Source organism: Penicillium hordei (assembly GCF_028827395.1).
Source record: "Penicillium hordei strain IBT 12815 chromosome Unknown utg000001l_segment0_segment0, whole genome shotgun sequence".
NCBI lineage: Eukaryota > Fungi > Ascomycota > Eurotiomycetes > Eurotiales > Aspergillaceae > Penicillium > Penicillium hordei.
Genome location: NW_026623142.1, coordinates 5,057,643 through 5,075,168, shown reverse-complemented (window position 1 = coordinate 5,075,168; position 17,526 = coordinate 5,057,643). Strand labels below are relative to the sequence as shown.

Below are 17,526 nucleotides of genomic sequence, written 5' to 3'. Positions count from 1 at the left end.
GGTAAAGGGGCAGCTCTAGTAAAACTTGATGTACGGAACTACTAGGCAGACCATGTCGATCTATAGAATGACCCTTTTCAGCTACCTGTATTGAACTATAGAGTTGCAATGAGATGTCTGACATGATGTTCGAATGATTTGAGAAATAGTTTCACTGAATTCCGATGGTCTTGTAGGTAGAAAGCTTGAGACTTGAGCTGAAAAGGACGGCAATTATCAAGAGACGGTTCGAAAGGAGAGACATGTATATCCACTTTGCTTGGGACAGTAATTTACAGGGGACCTCATGTGATGGACCAAGTATTCTTGCACGGGAATAATGTCCTGGAAAGTGGAAATCAACTCTTTCTTCGAAAAATAAGAAGATTAGCTGTTACCCACCTCTACACTTTCATTGGAAGCTCACATGTCTCTCAAGGTGGCTTAGAACCCGGATCGAGAAAATCGCTGTGCATTGCGGGCCCGTCTGGCAAATTGGGCGTTGTATTCATAACGATTCACTCTCATACTGCTCTGTATCCTAGAAGTACTCTCTTTTATCCTTGGTGGATATCTGGATACCGATACCAGGCCGTCTGCATCCATTGGCAAGGACGCAAGTGACTTGGTATTGGGTTAAATTTTTGCCAATTTTGGCAATTGGTGATCAAGGTAAGGTGATGCAAGTGTGTAAGAGGGAAACGGAGTCAAGGGAGGTCCACGGTGGGCCTCTCTCCAAAATGTCAGTGGATCCGGGTGGATTGAGGAGCGATGCGCATTTCTGGCAATTACTCGACGACTCCCACTTTTTTGGGTCTGGATTCTTTTTCTTTTCTTTTTCTTTCACCTTTCACATACGACAACCCATTGAAAATGATAAGGGTCCTGTACTGAGGATCTTATGTCAACGAGACCTGATATTGATTTCCTCTAGGAAAATCATCGACCATGTAATGTACTACGGCACCGTTGATATATAGTTTTGCTTTGTTTTTGCTTTGTTTTTGCTTTGTTTTTTCTTTTATAGCCCTGTCTTACTGTTGTGGCCTGTAACTATCCTTTGGGTACATTCGCCCACTCTCTACTACAATTTTTCAAGGTTTCACAGAATTTTATTGCAACAACTCGCTTTTGTAATATATACAGTTTAAAAGATACAAATCAGATTCTCTGGGCTTATAAGCGAATGGCCACAATTTTCGCAGGCTCCATCCGTCCAAGAACTGGTGCAAACTGTGCACCGCTGGTCGCCACATACAAAATCGAATGTTCACGATTGATCGCGACAGCAGTTGACCCCCCCACCGTCAACATGAACTGGTTCCCTGCGAACAAATGGACACGTCCACTAGGCAACACTTTGATCAACTCGTTCTGGGGATTTGTCGAAAGGTAGGCTGTTCCATCTGCGGTCAGGATGAATTCGTCGAACGTAAAACCACTAGTTATGATCTCGACCGGTCCCACAGCCGTCGCGTTCCCGTCAACCGGAATGCGGGCATAGACTTCTTGGCTGGTGCTAGTGTAATAGACAAAGTTGTTCAGCACCTTGAGCCCATTCACGCCGACTTTCACGGCCTGCCCAGCGGCAGGGAGCATCGAGGCGTGTGACAAGGCCACCGAAGATTCTCCTGTTGTGATGTTGAGGCGCCAGATTGTCCCCTTTGCGGCGTCAGAAACCAAGAGCAGATCATCGCTGAACTTGGTTATCCCATCGAGGAACTGCCCTTCAGGCAGAGGTGCTAGAACCTTGGCCTCGGGCCTTGCACCGGTAAGGTTGACAGTCCAGATAACGAATGAACCTGGAGTAGGAGTGATGCTAGGGAGAGATAGGTTGCCAGCAACTACCGCAAAAACATCACGATCGATTTCTGTAATGCCCAGAGTACTCATAGCGTTGGGGAACCTGAGCAGAAGGGAGCCTTGCCCTAGGTGGCTGCTGTTGCTGCTTGGCACGATTGACCAGAGCTCGGGGGCGTCAATTCGTGTGGCGAGAAGGTTACCGTTTGACTGAACAGCGAGGTTTTCAAACCAGCTGCCATTTCGCTCGAGCTGAAAGACAGTGGAAGCTGGTCGGGATTGGTAGCCTCTGGGGTAACGTGGTATGGCAAGGGATGTTTGGAAGAAAAGAGACAGTAAAAAGCAAAGCACGTTGAGGAAAACTTGAATGTGCATTTTGCGGGTTTGTAAAAGGAGGTCTGAACTAGGATGAAAAGAAAACACACAAATTCCAAGTGACGACGGCACTTCAAGCTTCATTTATTCACCAGTTTTGTTCGCTGCCAAGACACAGTTCCATGACAGCGAAAACTTGTCTTATCCCATTCCGGCCTCTCCTTTAGTCTAACGCTCGGCTTTCCGCAGCTGTCACTGCTAAGAAGTCTTCTAGGAACCTTCCAGAATAGGAAGTGCTCCGAGTCAAGATGCGCCAACATATGGAGAACTGATCTGTTTGGCTTGGCACGTCAAGTCCACCTCGGTATGCCAGTCACCGTTGCCTCCTTCTCGCATGCGGTGAGTAAACATGTCGACTCCGGGGATGTACCATCCGATCCAGAGTGGCTCCGGCACGTCACAATTCAGGAAGTTCCCACATTACATGCGGTTCCCCTGTTTCATATGTCCGAGTCATCCCGTTATCTTGTCTTCTAGAAGAAAATCGGCAAGGACTTCCTCAGGGAAGCGGTGGGGCTCTTGGTGGCGCGCGATCCAACGGGCGCTGACAGTAACCAGATATATTCCTACTTAACATTCTGCCCCTATTTATAAATTACGATAATCCAGGTCAATTAAAACTACCCGACAGTATCTCCCACTTAGAGTAAAACCCCTTCGCCGGTAGTCTCGCAATAATAAGGGCGTTTGCTGTGCCACTCAATGCGTCGTGGATCAAGAATACCACGATGGCAACGGGCCTCCTACTAACACGTGGACGATGTATTCTGCATTACGCCTTATGAGCTCGCACTACCAATGTGCGTTGAGAAACTGTGGTGCGAGCTTTCATTCGTCAAGAGAATTATGATGTTGCCTTGCAAGCCTCGCCAATACCTTTCGTTAGGCATGTAAGGCTTTGGTCTAGGGCTGCGCCCACTTGGATCAATCCAGGTGTAGACATACCTCTGGATCTGTGGGATTGTTATTGATTTTCTCGTTGACTACGCAGCTGAATGAGGGTTTAGAGGGCATTCGAGTCTCGTGTTACCCGATAACTGTTGATCTTCCAGACCCCCACCCCCACCCTAATTCCTAGAAACGGTACCTGCTCAACGGAAAGCGATTGAAAACGAGGCATATTTGAAAGGGAGATAATCCGGCCCTAAACAAATGACATTGATGTTTAGGAGAATATGGTAATTGAGGGCGCAAGTATGACGAGGGGAGGATCGGCGTAGAGTCTGCTTAGAGGATGGACATGAAGTCCAATGAAGTTGACTTGGCATACTCAGATTGAGTGTCTCTAGTCCTGGGGTCCCCTGTAGAAGGACTCTCTCCAATCATGGTGGTTGTACCCCGCGTTCTGTCCAGGTGTACATATCTTCCAAGGTCGTATGGAGGATGATTGGACAAAGGGGGAGAAATCCGAGGGCGCGCCTGCCGCGGGGAGTAATACAATGGTTTAAAACTGGACTTGTCTCTACATCCCCCCTCAATTAAAATAATTTAAATCATGCCTCTTCTACCAGCTTCTCGTCCCAAGGTTCTTGTGCCAGAAAAGCTGTCACCAGATGGACTGGCTCTTCTGCGCAGCTCGCTGGATGTCCACGAGCGAAAGGGTCTCAGTGCCGATGAATTACTTCAGATAATCCCCGATTACGATGCCCTTCTCGTTCGCTCCGAGACCAAGGTCACTGCCACTGTGCTGCAAGCTGCAAAGAACCTAAAAGTTGTAGCACGTGCTGGTGTTGGGGTTGACAATGTTGGTAAGTTTGAATCTTGTTGTACGCTGGGGTGTGTTATTGACTGGTGTATAGATGTCGCGGAAGCTACGCAGCTTGGAATTGTGGTCGTCAACTCACCTTCGGGAAATATTGGTGCCGCAGCTGAGCATACAATTGCATTGATGATGTCCATGGCGAGGAAAATCCCCGAGAGTTGCGCTAGTCTTAAAGATGGGAAATGGGAACGAAGTAAATTCGTCGGCGTGGAAGTCAAGGGGAAGACATTGTCGATTATTGGTCTGGGAAAAGGTAAGCTATTTCTCAATTGGCTTGTTTGGAAACATGGTTTGACCGTGCAATGTACTAGTGGGATTGACAGTAGCACGACTTGCCAAGGGTTTGGGCATGGATGTGAATGCCCTCGATCCATACGCATCTCCGGCGGTTGCGGCGTCGGCTTCGGTCACCCTTGTATCTTCGCTCCCGGAGCTTCTCGCATCTGCTGACTTCCTAACGATTCATACACCTCTCATTGCTTCAACTCGGGGAATGATCGCGGAAGCCGAACTGGCACAGCTGAAGCCAGGTGCCCGGGTATTGAATGTAGCACGGGGAGGAACATTTGATGAGGATGCACTCCTCATGGCACTGGAGTCAGGTCATCTTGCCGGTGCTGCCATTGACGTGTTCACTTCAGAGCCTCCTGCTCCTGATTCATCTGCAGCACGACTAATTGCCCACCCACGAGCAGTTGTTACACCGCACCTTGGTGCCTCCACAGTAGAGGCACAAGAGAACGTGTCAGTCGATGTGTGCGAACAGGTGCTTGAAATCTTGCAAGGATCGTTGCCGCGGAGCGCTGTCAATGCTCCTCTCATCCTACCCGAGGAATACAAAAAGTTGCAGCCATTTGTACGCCTGGTTGAAAAGCTGGGCAGCCTGTATACTCAGCACTATGCAGCTTCTCCTGGCGGAGCAATGGGCAGAAACACCTTTGATCTGATCTACCAAGGCGAGTTGGCTAGCATTAATAACACGAAGCCGCTCTTCGCTGCTTTGATCAAGGGTCTCCTTGCTCCTATTAGCGGCACGGAGGGACTGAATATTAATATTGTCAACGCTGAGCTGGTGGCTCGCGAACGTGGCATCTTTGTCTCGGAGCAACACTCCCGCGACCCATCAGACCACTCGTCCTATTCGTCGTTAGTCACTCTTGTCGCACGTCCACCTTCTCGGACATCGTCCCGCGCCCCAGCTTCCAGTGACAACCCCACTGGATCAATTCCAGATCATCCCCAGCGAATTATTTCTGGCACCTGCTCTGGTGATCAGCCACTGATCACTCGCCTGGGTCGATTTGAGGCCTCTTTTGAACCAGAGGGGACCTTGTTAATTTGTGAGAACTACGATTCACCGGGCAAGATTGGTGTTGTGGGTAATATTCTTGGTCAAGAAGGTGTCAACATCAATTTCATGGCTGTTGCTCCTGTATCAACTAAACTGGCTATCAATGAAAGCTCAAAGAGGTCTCTTTCTGCAGATGAAGACTCCCAAGAACCAGCTGCAAAGGGTCAATCATTGAAGGAAGCCCTGATGATCCTCGGCATTGACAGAGGAGTTCCTGCTCATGTTACTGCTGCTTTGGCTAAGGAAGCTGGTATATTGAGTGCATGCGCTGTCACCCTTTGATTATATGTGCATTGATCATTGGTGAATGTTGCTCGGATACTCAAATATTCGGAGGGAAGGAAGAATTGCTTTCGGTTATAATTACTCAACACCTTTCGGGCTGTCTTTCAACTATGGCAGATCTTTTTCTACTTATCTCTTACTTCCAATTTTATATCAATAGGGAATAGATGCGCATATATTATCTTGGAATGATCCTCTAGCTAAGCCCAAAATTTGTTGGATGATGAAGATCGACGTCAGGATTGAGTTGGATCATTAGTTAAACCATCAGTTAGAGCTAAATGAATTCTTTTTCCTTATATCTCTCAAGCTCCCTTCATCTCTGAAGATATTCAAAATGAAGTATTCCCCAAGCACCTTTCCACCGAAACGCCAATGGCCTAAGAAGATGCCTCCCCAAATAGCATACTTCGTGTTTACGACCGTTCCGACCGCAGACGGAATTTGCTTTGCGCTGACTTGTAAATTCACGCTTGCCTTTTACCTCTTCCTTCTCGAGAGACGTGGAAGGACTACTATACCTGTGACACCCCAGGCGATGTTCATAGGCGTCAAAATCCTCCCATGGCACCGAATAGACCTACTTCGCCGACTCCAAGATCCCCGATGGAAATTTTGCAATCAATGCTGGATGCTCCATCCACGGTCAGTTTGGCAACCTTTCTGGAGGTTGGACCATAAGGTGTGCTCTTATGGCTGCAACACGCTTGGTAGCCGGAAGTGCTATTTGCCGCACGCCGGTGAAGTCGATATGTGTCCTTGTCACATTCTCAATATACACCACAAGCTACGATTGATCTCTATATTCCATAATCAGCCCCTCGACTCTAAAGTTGACGTTCAGCACTTAACCAATCGCAACTGCAAATGCGAGATGTTACTACACACATGTACCTTCAACGATAAACCCATCGCACAGGTTCAAATCAACGTCTCATTCTCGTTCGGCTGTCATGATCAGACCTTACGCATGCGCACTCAGATGCTCTTCGATTTCACAAAGTCGACGCCTTCGCAGCTGGAAAACTTCTGGAACACACGTGATATTTGTGTACGTGAAAATCCTGGAAAGTGGGTTAAACAATTTTTCTGCGAAGGCAAGAATCCTTTCACCTCATACATGGATTGGAAGCCCTGTCAATGGTTGAGCTGGGATGTGAGTGACGAAGGACCACTACAGATTACCTTGAACCGCAACCTGGGGAAGCGTGAATGGCCGAATAAGGGCTGGATTCGGAACTGTCGCAGACTTCCTAAGTAGTATTTGGTTCTTTTCTGTTTTTCATTTTGACCTATGGCTTCAAGATAAATGGTCAACCGTTTTCATATTAGTATTATCGTTAGATTTCTTAATCTCTGTAACTTAGTTTCTTTAACAACTCAATATCAATCTCAATGCGCCATGCACTTCGACGGGCAATCCGTAGTCCTCTCCCCTGACAGTTGTGTAGCCAAATCGCCTTACACATTCTAGTAGATGGTCTGGATGGTGTCTCTTTTATCTATGCCAACACCATGCGAAGATGATAGCTCATATCCTTAAAGGTCTCGTGCATGATCAATACATATCCAAACTCAGCCGGTAGATACTTGCATTATATACATCTGAGCTCTCTTGGCTTCATCTGAAGGTTACTAGTCACCGACCCTGCGGAGAAGGGTGAGCTCGTCATCTGTGTTATCTAATAAGAATATGTAAGGATAAATTGAGGATAAGATAAAAATAGACTAAGAATAGTATGAAGATCAGTCCAACCCTTCCAACCTCCCCCTCAGACTCAGCCCCCATTTATCAACATTCACCCCAACATCCATCTTATCGAGCTCGGTGTCACGAGCCCCAGACTCTCCATCACCCCCGTCACGATGCTGCTTACGCCTTGCAAAAAGACCTCTTCACCTTAAGGGCCAGCTCGCCTAGGGACAAACCCCCTACCACCGTACCCACAATCCCCGCAGCATAATTGAAAGCTTCTGGTGGTACGTTGTTGTTACTTGAAAGAAAAGGAAGAAAAGAGGGAAAGGGCACAGTGTCACTTAACAGTCTATTAGGTCACTTAGCTTCTATGATTGTGTTAGTTACTCGGGAGATGTCAACATGGGTTTGTAAGGAAAGTGCAACCTGGTCCTTGCTTTTCATGTCTTTCTTACTTTGCTTTGACCTTTCCCTCACTACATCTTACATTGCTCTTTGAGTCGGACCTCAACGGTGATTATGCCTGAACTATTCGTTGATTCAAACTTTGCAGCAATGAGCAATGACTATGTGGGCCGTATGGACGATCAGATTCGGTCTCTTCACGCCGCTACCGCACTCAGCAATGACAACGCGTACCTCACACAGCAGATCCAAGCGACCCCCGGCATCCCTCACGAGTTGGCCCAGCAGCAAGTGCGGGATGCGGTGACAAGCACAACGCTGTTTGCTGGCCAGCAACACGAGGAGCGTGTCAATCTGCTGAAGCAGACTCATAGCGAGGAGCTGATGGCAGTCAGGGCAGAGGCAGAGACTGCGCGAGCCCAGCAGCGTGAGGCGGTTGAGAGAGCAGCGCAGGAAGGAAACCACCTAAAGAAAGAACTCGCCGCTAAGGAAGCGCAGCTGGGCGAGCTACAGACCGCCAATTCTAAGATTGCCGGTGACCTTCGAGTCAAGGAGGAAGCATACCTCCAGCTCGAGAGTGAGAGGGACGGCTTCCTAGCAGCCGGCGAATGTCTACAAGCCCGGTGCGATGAACTCGAGACCGAGGCAGACGACTTCGCGAGGGAAAAACAGGCCCTTATGGATGAGATTGAGGACCTGAAGGATGCAGCGGAGTACCTAGCTGACCAAGGCGAGCAGTCAGAGCAACAGGTAGAGGAACTAAAGGACAACAACCGAGTCTTGCTGGAACACAACTCGGAGCTGCTTTGCCAGACAGTGGTATCCGACCTCGACCTCCAGCAGACTCGGGATACAGACACGAAATTTTTCGACTCGAGTGCAGAGGTCCTCATTCTCAAAATGAATCGCCCAACATTCGGGCCGTACTACAGCAGGTGCTGTGGCATGAAGTTCTTGCCCCCTCATCCCTGCTCGTCCCACCACTATCAGAAGTTACTCCTGGTGGTAGAGGGTACTTAGGGATGACGCTCATGAGCCATGGCTTCGAAAAGCCGTTACTCTGATAAGTGATTCGTTAGTTCAATAAAATTGTTAACCTCATTTCCCCAATTATGCCTGTATGTCTCTGTAATTGTATGCCAACTGAGAAGCTAAAAATCTCTTAATTCGTGTGAAAACTTGGTAACGAATTCTTTAGACGGAGATTGCAGTCACAGATCTTGTAGCCAGCCTTGGAAAGCAATGGTTGATTTAAATGGAATGTTGGTGGAGAGATCGATCCCAGAATAGACCAGCATGCAGACATGCAGACATGCAGATGGTTACACCTACAGTTATAACATGCATCACAACACAGATATTGAGCATATTTGCTTTGATTTTTCTCGGACTAGATACATGAATAATATCCCCAAAAGACTCCCCCAAATAACAGGATGAGATGACGACACAATGACGACATCTGTAACAAAAGGTATATGCAACATGTAATCGCTATCCATAAAAGACGTCCCTCCATAAAGTTGTCCAATGTTCGGTGAGGCCTCGTTAAAACCGACCGGGTTGAAAAACTCATTTTGAGAAAATGGCCCGGCTCGGAAAGAGTACCTCACTTGGTTGTTTCGTTGATGAACCGAAGGGCTTGTAGAAGCCCATATATTCCCAAAACTCGGGCAGGCTCGCGGCACGGGAGTAACGAGCGTGCAAGTTGAAGAGCTGCGGTGGTTGTCGATATATTTTGCGAGTATTGGGGAATGGTTCGTTGGTGACATCGAAAGGACGATGTCGCGGATGAAAACCGGTCGATTGATGTGATTTCCCGTTGGTGCTGTGATGAAGCGATCATTGCAGAAGGGGATCCTAGGGAGGAAGTTAGTTTTGCAAAATAAAAGAAGAGCACAGGTGGAACATACGCGGAAGTGCTTCTGGTGATTGTTGGCTCTTTGAACGCGGGCGACGTAACGGTTCTCTTGGCGAAGGGCACGAGTTCTCTCGCGACGCTCGGAAGTGAGAGCAGCTTCCTTTTGTTCTTCGGTGACACCAATCATGCCCATGCCGCCGTTGGCACGAGTGACGAGAGCGCGGTGATGACTGGGGCGGGCGCGGGGCGGTTCCTCCTCGACTTCTCCATTGGCAATAGCAAGCTGGCGGGCAGCTCGTTCGGCGGCTGAGGGGTATTTGTGAAGGTTCTGCTTGTAGTACTTGGCAAGCGAACGGTGGCCGACACTCTTTCCAGATGGAAGGTGGAGCTCGTAGTCTGCCTCGTAGGCACCTGATGCATTTCGGTATGAGTCAAGATCGTCCTCGTCGACGGAGGACGCAGAACTGTCGGTTTCCCAACCTTGGTCCTCTCCATCTCCGTCCACCTTGACGCCACCGCTGTCGGCAGTGGATTCGTCTTCATCTTCGGAGTAGGTGCTCCGGAAATCGTAGTATTGACCGATTTCAACTTGCTCTTCTTCAGACTCGAAGGCAATCATGCAGTGGCTCTTGTCGCGCATGTGGGTCTGTATGGCTTGTGCGTCATTCTTGATGGCATGGCAGTAAAGACACTCGAAGTTCTCGGTGATTTTTCGGTAGAGATAGTTGATGAGGCCATCGAGATCTGCCAGATATTTTTGCTCGGGGATGAACATGCCGTGATCTATGCGCATGTGGTCCACGTTGGTGTGAATATCGGTTGATTCAGTTCTGCAGAAGAGACAGCGAGACGCTAAGAAATCGTCTTTCTTGATCTCGGATTCCATATCCTCATCTTCCTCTTCATCGATGGTGGCAGCCTTAAGGTCTTCGGTGACCTTGCTGACGTCATTGTCGGACTTTGTCACGGGTTCGCCGAGAGAGAAAGCGGAACTCTGGACGGAGGCAGCATCGCCATCCTTACGTAGGCTGGCTGCGCGTTGCTTGTGCTTCGAGCTGTTGATGTGATTTTGGTATGAGTTCTCGCTGTAGAATGCCTTGTTGCAGGTGTGGCAAGTCTTTTCGTACGAAGCCTTAGCGGCGGCCTCGTTGGATGTAGCTTTGGCGGCAAGAACTTTTTCGTTGAAAGTCTCGAGAGTGACCGGTGGTAGGGAAGCGATGCGACGCTTCATGTTGTATAGACTAGGGCAAATCAGCTTCTGAAGTCGCAAAAATACATATATAAAAATATATATATATATAATAATAATATAAAAAAAAAAGGAATTCAAGACTTACTGCCAGTCTTTGCGCATGTGATCTCTCTGCGCATCGCTGCGTTGGAAAGCAACAAGACAGGTGTTGCAAGTGTATTGCAGCGAGGCTGCATCTTGGTTGGTCGACGACATATCGGTGGTTTTTTGAGTGTCGTGGGTGGTTGAAAGGGCGGGTTTTCCCTGTGGATTGTGGGATGAATATTTGTTGTAGGCGGGGTACATATGAAGGCTCTGCCTTGTTCCGATTTTGATAATTTTTTGATGATTTGATGGTAGATTGATGATCAAAGTGGATGAAAGTGATGAGACTTAGATGGATGTAAAAGAGAAGAATTTTTTAAAGGAAATGGTCCTGCGAGTGAGTCTTTATGCACTCGATAGACTGTCCAGCAGGGTTGATCTCTGAATTATCCGTTTCTTATCGAGCGACTGAGCCCCTCTGAAATGCTACTAGTCCCAATCTAGTAAGCGTGATACTCATAAACGGCTTAGTAACTCATGAAAAGGTCAGTGGGCTGAGTAACCCAAGGTCCGCCGGACTATTTGACTTCCGTCAGCTCCGATCACAAGAGTGGATATTATTTGCCTGAGGCATCATAATCTTACTACGTTATCATTAAGCTACCTAGGTGGAGCGTCTTGGTCGCATTTGTTCAACGCGTGGAGACGAGCAAACAACTAGCGCTAACCCTCGCATACAGCTATTCTCAAACTCTCAGATATGCTATTCTGTTGAAAATGACAAGGCTCCGCGGAGGTTCCATCGACGACCCAGACATCGCGCGATCCCCCGGCCACGGGCGAACTCACAGTTATCGGTCGAAGCTCCCACCAAACGCACCGGATGCGCTCATACAGAATACTATTGAGGTGTCGGATCCCTCAAGGGTGTTACCACGGTATCGCGATGACCGAAGACGAAAATTCAACGGCTTAGTGCGCAGGTGAGTGGGAACTCTAAACGCTGGGCCTCGACCTCCTAACTCCACATGACACTAATTTGTTTGGCGGAATAGGTACAAAGCTCAACTGCTTAACGGCTGCGATGATCCCGGATGTCGAACCTCTACATGTGCTAGTCATCGTCGGAGACTCAGTGAAGGTCCATATCGTCGATACACAGAACTCAGTGCGAGGACCCTGGCATGCTACCTCGCCAGCTTGGACGACCCGGAGACCGGTTTATGCCTGAACGTGCCTAAGCCGCCACCGCAATTGACAGCGGAAGATTACCATCGGATTTCCCTGCGCCGAACCCGTACACTTGACGCACAGACGGCAGCGGCTAACAGGTCGCCAAAACCGGATCGGTACGATGAAGACCACTGGCCCCACGACGTATCTAGTCCTGTGCAAAATAGATCAACCGTGTCGGAAGTTAAATTGGGGGGATTCTTCACCCCAAATCCGTACCGGTAGCAGCTATATTCGAGACCTCGACCATACCGCGGAGCAACAACTAAAAGACCCCAAGTCTTTTACACAGAACCTTTTTGACACAATCTCCCTTCGTATGGTCGAATGGCTTCCCCTTCGCCGTGCCCCAGACACACTGGAGCCACAGCCCAAATCACCTGCACCAGGAGTCGCAAACCATCCATCTACTTATGAGAAGCACCACTACCATGCCGACAAAGTTCCAGGCAGAGATGTTAAAATTTCAGGCAGTTCCACCTTTGCAACCCAGCCCGGCTCTCAACCTCGTACTCCTTCATCACGAACATCGTCATCTCAACCCTCCACGGTCGAGCTCAAGTTCCAGAACCAGCATGTCAAACGACTATCAGTCTCCGAGGTCGATCATTGGCGCCAGAATCCGCGTTCAAGCATTGACGATAAAAGGAAACCGGAATTTAACAAGAAGCCCCCAGTAGCTTCTGATGAGTTTGTCAGCTTGCCCTCACCACCAGCGTTAAAGCACCGTCCGCAAAAGCACCGCGGAAGGACTGGGGATGTGGATTCGGTTTCCCTGAAGGAACGCCGCAAAAGTCAACGACGTGTCTCCTGGGATAGCCAGAAGCTGCTGGATGAGACATCTCCTATCAATAGTTCGAGGAGCACAGAGCCCATGCCTCCTCCTCGCCCTCTCCCTCCTTCTGTTGCCCAATCTCCCAGCGAGCGGGAAACAAAGCAAGTTCCTGTCGAAAACTCGCTGGACACGATTCCACTGGCTCAGACGGTCACTCATTTTACCCCCGAGATCATTGATGGTCTGTCACAGGTCATGATTGAATCTGCGGAAGATGCTGATTGCTGGAAGGAAGAACTTGATCTCATCCAGTGTACTGGCAGCTTTGAGCAGCCGGATTGGCTTTTTGCAACTCTGCGTCAGCGTGAAGTATTTCCGTTCGTTGCTCAAAGTGCATTTTTTGTGTTCAGCAGCCCCAGTCAGATTTTGCGCTCCTTTAGTAGTGAGTCAACGGACAGGATTGGGGCTACTTTCAGTCGCCTGGATGTTTCCCGTCTGCGTTTATCACTGCAGCGCCTGTTTACAATTTGCCCATGGGATATTGCACTACATAGCCTATGGAGCTCTCTGGACAAGCTCTTTGTTCCTCCAGTGGGATTTCCCTCTTCCGGACGGCCATCCCGCCGATCATCTCGCAGTTCGACCATGACAGGACCTGCGGCCCCCCCCAATCGTTCCCCGACGAATAGCTGAATCTACCAGTGATGATCATCTGTCGGATCCTGATGCTGCCTACATTGCCACAATTGCCTTGTTCACTTTGGTCAGCTTTGTGCCTAATATTGACTTGGGGACTTGGAGGACGGTGGTCCGGATGCGTGCCGCTGGGTCTGTAGCTTCACTGTCGGACATGCACAAGCTGCCTTCGAAGAATGCTCAGCAAGCCATTGAGGTAACGGACAGATTCGAGCACGAGTTAGGTCTCCGCCTCATTAATCGCCTCGTGCGAGCTCTCACTGCGCGACTAGCATACCATGAAATCTCAAAGGCCCGCCAAGTGTACAGCCTAGACCTACCAAAACAGCGCAGAGTCAGCGTGTTGGACCGCGTGGTTGACTATCTTAGTGAGCACTACATCTCTCATACTGCTGGCAGTGATGAGCCCACTGAGTCCATTAGCCCAGCCTGTCTCATTGTTGAGTGGCTTCGGACTCTTTTCCTGCGTGAATGGGATGGCAACCCTGAGATGGCCCGTAGCAGCCCAGCCGGTGGTGCCATTCAGATTCTAGCCTCAATGTACAAGGAACGAAACCGCTTAGGTCTTTTACCCGAAGACTTCCACACACCTCTTCTTACCGAGCGGCTGGACCCATTGGATATGCCCGTGGCATGGGTTGAGGGCCTCACAAACAACCGAACCATGCATCTACTATCATATTCCTTCCTTTTCCCTCCGTCCTCTCTCGTGACCTACTTCCGTGCTTTGAACTATTCTGCCATGACCAAGTCCTATGAGGCTGCTATGACCACCACGAGACATGTCACTCAGACTGCCTTCGGGGCTATTCAAATTTCTGAGGATCCTCGACTCCTCACCCGCTTGAAAACATCCATGTCCACTTACCTTGTTCTCGTTGTCCGCCGAGACAATATCCTCTCTGATGCCTTGAGCCAATTATGGCGGCGTGAAAAGCGAGAACTGATGCGACCCTTGAAGGTGCAAATGGGCATGGATGAAGGAGAAGAAGGGCTTGATCATGGTGGTGTTCAACAGGAGTTCTTCCGCTTGCTAATGGGCCAAGCTTTTGACCCATCCTATGGCATGTTCACAGTTGATACTCGACACCGCATGTCTTGGTTCCAACCGTGCTCATTGGAACCTCTCTACAAGTTCGAACTTATCGGTCTGTTGATGTCTATTGCAATCTACAACGGCCTGACCCTCCCCGTTAATCTTCCCATTGCTTTCTACCGCAAAATGCTGGGCCTGAAGGTGAAGCATCTGGACCATATTCGAGATGGATGGCCGGAGCTTAGCCAAGGGCTCGACACATTATTGGCATGGAAAGATAGCGATGTCGGCGATATTTTTACACGAACTTACGAGTTCAGCTTCGAAGCCTTTGGAAGTATAGAGACAATCGATATGCAAAAGGTTAACCGCGATGCAGCGTGGCCTCTTGCTAGCAAAGCTAAAATCATTGCTCCGGCTCCTATCGCGGGCTCCAGCGCCTGGATGGATGTGCCAGCTTACTGCGACCCTGCGGTATTGAGATCACCAACCTCCGCTACCAATGTCACATCCTGTGAGCCTGCCTCAGACCCGACCGCCAAGCCAGTGTCTGAGTCCATATCGCTTCAGTTCCCTCTACCGCCGGCTGAAGAGGCCGCTCTTGTGACCAACAAAAATCGACATCAGTTTGTCAAGGATTACATCTTCTGGCTCACAGACAAATCCATTCGACCACAGTTTGAGGCCTTCCAGAGGGGGTTCAACACGTGCCTGGACCGATCAGCTCTGTCCATCTTCTCCCCGGAAGCCCTGAAAACCGTGGTAGAGGGTATTCAATCAATTGACGTAGAAGAGCTCGAGAACCATACCCGGTATGAAGGTGGATTTGATCCTGATCATCGTGTCATTCGTGACTTCTGGGGTATTATCCAACAATACCCCGATGAAAAGAAGGCCCAGTTACTCGAATTCGTCACTGCCAGTGACCGAGTACCCGTCAATGGGATATCAAGCATTATGTTTGTGATCCAGAAAAATGGCGTGGGAGATTTGGTAAGTTCTACCACTTTCTATACCTACATAATATAGATTGTCATACTAATTGTTCTTCTAGCGTCTTCCTACCAGCTTAACGTGCTTCGGACGTTTACTTCTTCCAGAATACTCGTCAAGGGAGGCATTGGCGCAAAAGCTTGACAAGGCTCTCGAAAACGCCCAAGGATTCGGCGTTGCATAAAAGGTTGTTAGATTCCATTGTTTACCTATACATACCCATTTGTTCTATATTTCATTGATGTGGTGCTGGCATTCTATCCCATATGGCGCAAATAGCGTATTCTCATGAAGTACTTGACCTTCTAGACATCTAAAGAGGATCCCTCATTAAGATAGACAAATCACAATTTATAAATCTCCATCGGACTCCAATGCAGAGCTGTGGTTCGCTTGACGATGTGGCGCTCCGCAAATTTATATGACCAAATCGGACTTCTGAGGTCCGGGGGGTTTTATGACTCTTAACATTCACGTCCCTGAATTGAATATTTCTATTTCTCGCATATATATCTGTCAATTATATCAGGAATACTTTTGGGGTTAAATATACTCCGTAAGGCACTCCGATTTGCCCGTGCCCCTTACCCAAGCCCTCCACCGCTATCACCCCCCACGTCCCGCGATAAGCACTTTCAGCGTCTTCAATCAATATCTGCAACTCTTGCAAGTTTCTAACGTGAGACTCATCAGCTTACTCCCGATACTCTCTTGGACATCGAATATGGCCCCGATTATCCACTGCGTCCGCCACGCCCAAGTATGTCCATTTCGTGACAATGATCGCAGTCCGACTCCCTGAGCCTCGACAATTCATTCGCAACCTTTAAACATGGCTCTTCAATTCTCAGTCGAACTAATAGATAATCACAGGGCCTGCACAATGTTTGCACCGCCAACCACGTCATCCAAGACCCCCTCCTCACTGATCTCGGCCACGAGCAATGCCAAACGCTCCGCGACAACTTCCCCCGCCATGCCAACATCGACCTGGTAACCGCCTCGCCCCTTCGTCGCACCCTCTATACTGCGCTCGAAAGCTTTGCACCTGTCTTCGAGTCAAAGCCGGACTTGAAGATTATTGCCCTGCCTGATATTCAGGAGACCTCAGACGTTCCATGTGATACTGGCAGCGAACCTTCCGTTCTGAGGGAGGAGTTCAAGACAGGAGTTGATCTTGATCTTGTGCAGGATGGGTGGAATAACAAGGTATGTTTCTTACTTCCCTGCGGTTTAGGGATTGCCCCAACAGTATCCAGTACTTGGTGTACTCACATTTATCTCTCAACAAGTTATCTGGTCGTTACGTCCCAACCAACAAAGCCCTGAAGGAACGCGCTCGTGCAGCCCGTCGCTGGTTGAAAGCCCGGCCCGAGAAGGAAATCGTCATGGTCACACACGGCGGGTTCTTGCACTATTTCACTGAAGACTGGGAAGACAGCAGCCAGTTCCAGGGTATGTCATATGATGCTATGATTGTAGGGGATCATAACGCTAACGCCGTTTTTTCATTCTCGCAGGTACTGGCTGGTCCAACACCGAGTACCGTACTTTCTCTTTCAGCGAGGAAACACACACAGACGATTTGGAGGGATACCCACTGGATGGCGATAATGCCTCACTTGAGGAGACAATTGACTCACGGCAGCGCCGGGGTAAGACTGGACCTATGCCCAGCCGGGAAGAACAAAAGACGCTGTATAAGAAGGGCACCCAGGGCTGGGATGACCAGGGATTGCAGATGAGCACTGCTGATCGGGAGGCGGCTAAGGCCACTGGAGGTGAGGAGGTCAATGGAGTCCGGGTATGAACTGGGCAGTGAACAAAAGTGTGATTTTGATGGACATTGCCATTGTACTTTTCGGTTGTCGCCGATTGCGACGGGTTACAAAGATAGAACCAGTATATACATAGATCTGACATAAACCAAGAATAATTCCTCGGATCTTCAAGCAGGGCTCTTTATTCCATTGTCTATTGATTTCTTTTACTCCAGCTCCCTT

At 49.0% G+C, this 17,526-nt stretch overlaps 7 protein-coding genes across 7 annotated transcripts; 5 read left to right on the top strand and 2 right to left on the bottom strand.

Annotated features, from left to right (window-relative positions):
- Positions 1 to 1,155: 1,155 nt before the first annotated feature.
- N7537_001921 (uncharacterized protein) lies at positions 1,156 to 2,154 on the bottom strand (the record flags this gene model as incomplete). The annotated part of the gene is made up of 1 exon (XM_056892979.1): positions 1,156 to 2,154. The coding sequence occupies one exon, from the start codon at positions 2,152 to 2,154 to the stop codon at positions 1,156 to 1,158; it is 999 nt and encodes a 332-aa protein (XP_056757974.1).
- A 1,495-nt stretch (positions 2,155 to 3,649) lies between these two features.
- On the top strand, positions 3,650 to 5,549 carry N7537_001920 (uncharacterized protein; the record flags this gene model as incomplete). The annotated part of the gene is made up of 3 exons (XM_056892978.1): positions 3,650 to 3,902; positions 3,954 to 4,169; positions 4,228 to 5,549. 3 exons carry the CDS (start codon positions 3,650 to 3,652, stop codon positions 5,547 to 5,549), a joined length of 1,791 nt encoding a protein of 596 aa, XP_056757973.1.
- Positions 5,550 to 6,426: 877 nt separating this feature from the next.
- N7537_001919 (uncharacterized protein) lies at positions 6,427 to 6,813 on the top strand (the record flags this gene model as incomplete). Its single annotated transcript, XM_056892977.1, has 1 exon — positions 6,427 to 6,813. One exon carries the CDS (start codon positions 6,427 to 6,429, stop codon positions 6,811 to 6,813), a length of 387 nt encoding a protein of 128 aa, XP_056757972.1.
- Positions 6,814 to 7,803: 990 nt separating this feature from the next.
- N7537_001918 (uncharacterized protein) lies at positions 7,804 to 8,673 on the top strand (the record flags this gene model as incomplete). Its single annotated transcript, XM_056892976.1, has 1 exon — positions 7,804 to 8,673. The coding sequence occupies one exon, from the start codon at positions 7,804 to 7,806 to the stop codon at positions 8,671 to 8,673; it is 870 nt and encodes a 289-aa protein (XP_056757971.1).
- Positions 8,674 to 9,495: 822 nt separating this feature from the next.
- On the bottom strand, positions 9,496 to 11,051 carry N7537_001917 (putative C2H2 finger domain protein; the record flags this gene model as incomplete). The annotated part of the gene is made up of 3 exons (XM_056892975.1): positions 9,496 to 9,513; positions 9,567 to 10,755; positions 10,852 to 11,051. The coding sequence occupies 3 exons, from the start codon at positions 11,049 to 11,051 to the stop codon at positions 9,496 to 9,498; spliced, it is 1,407 nt and encodes a 468-aa protein (XP_056757970.1).
- A 509-nt stretch (positions 11,052 to 11,560) lies between these two features.
- On the top strand, positions 11,561 to 15,771 carry N7537_001916 (HECT domain protein). Its single transcript, XM_056892974.1, is given in 5 exon segments — positions 11,561 to 11,773; positions 11,846 to 12,167; positions 12,208 to 13,471; positions 13,488 to 15,523; positions 15,585 to 15,771. 5 exon segments carry the CDS (start codon positions 11,568 to 11,570, stop codon positions 15,705 to 15,707), a joined length of 3,951 nt encoding a protein of 1,316 aa, XP_056757969.1. The 5' UTR covers positions 11,561 to 11,567; the 3' UTR covers positions 15,708 to 15,771.
- Positions 15,772 to 16,247: 476 nt separating this feature from the next.
- Positions 16,248 to 17,437, top strand: N7537_001915 (uncharacterized protein; the record flags this gene model as incomplete). The annotated part of the gene is made up of 4 exons (XM_056892973.1): positions 16,248 to 16,283; positions 16,397 to 16,732; positions 16,783 to 16,978; positions 17,044 to 17,437. 4 exons carry the CDS (start codon positions 16,248 to 16,250, stop codon positions 17,331 to 17,333), a joined length of 858 nt encoding a protein of 285 aa, XP_056757968.1. The 3' UTR covers positions 17,334 to 17,437.
- Positions 17,438 to 17,526: the final 89 nt, after the last annotated feature.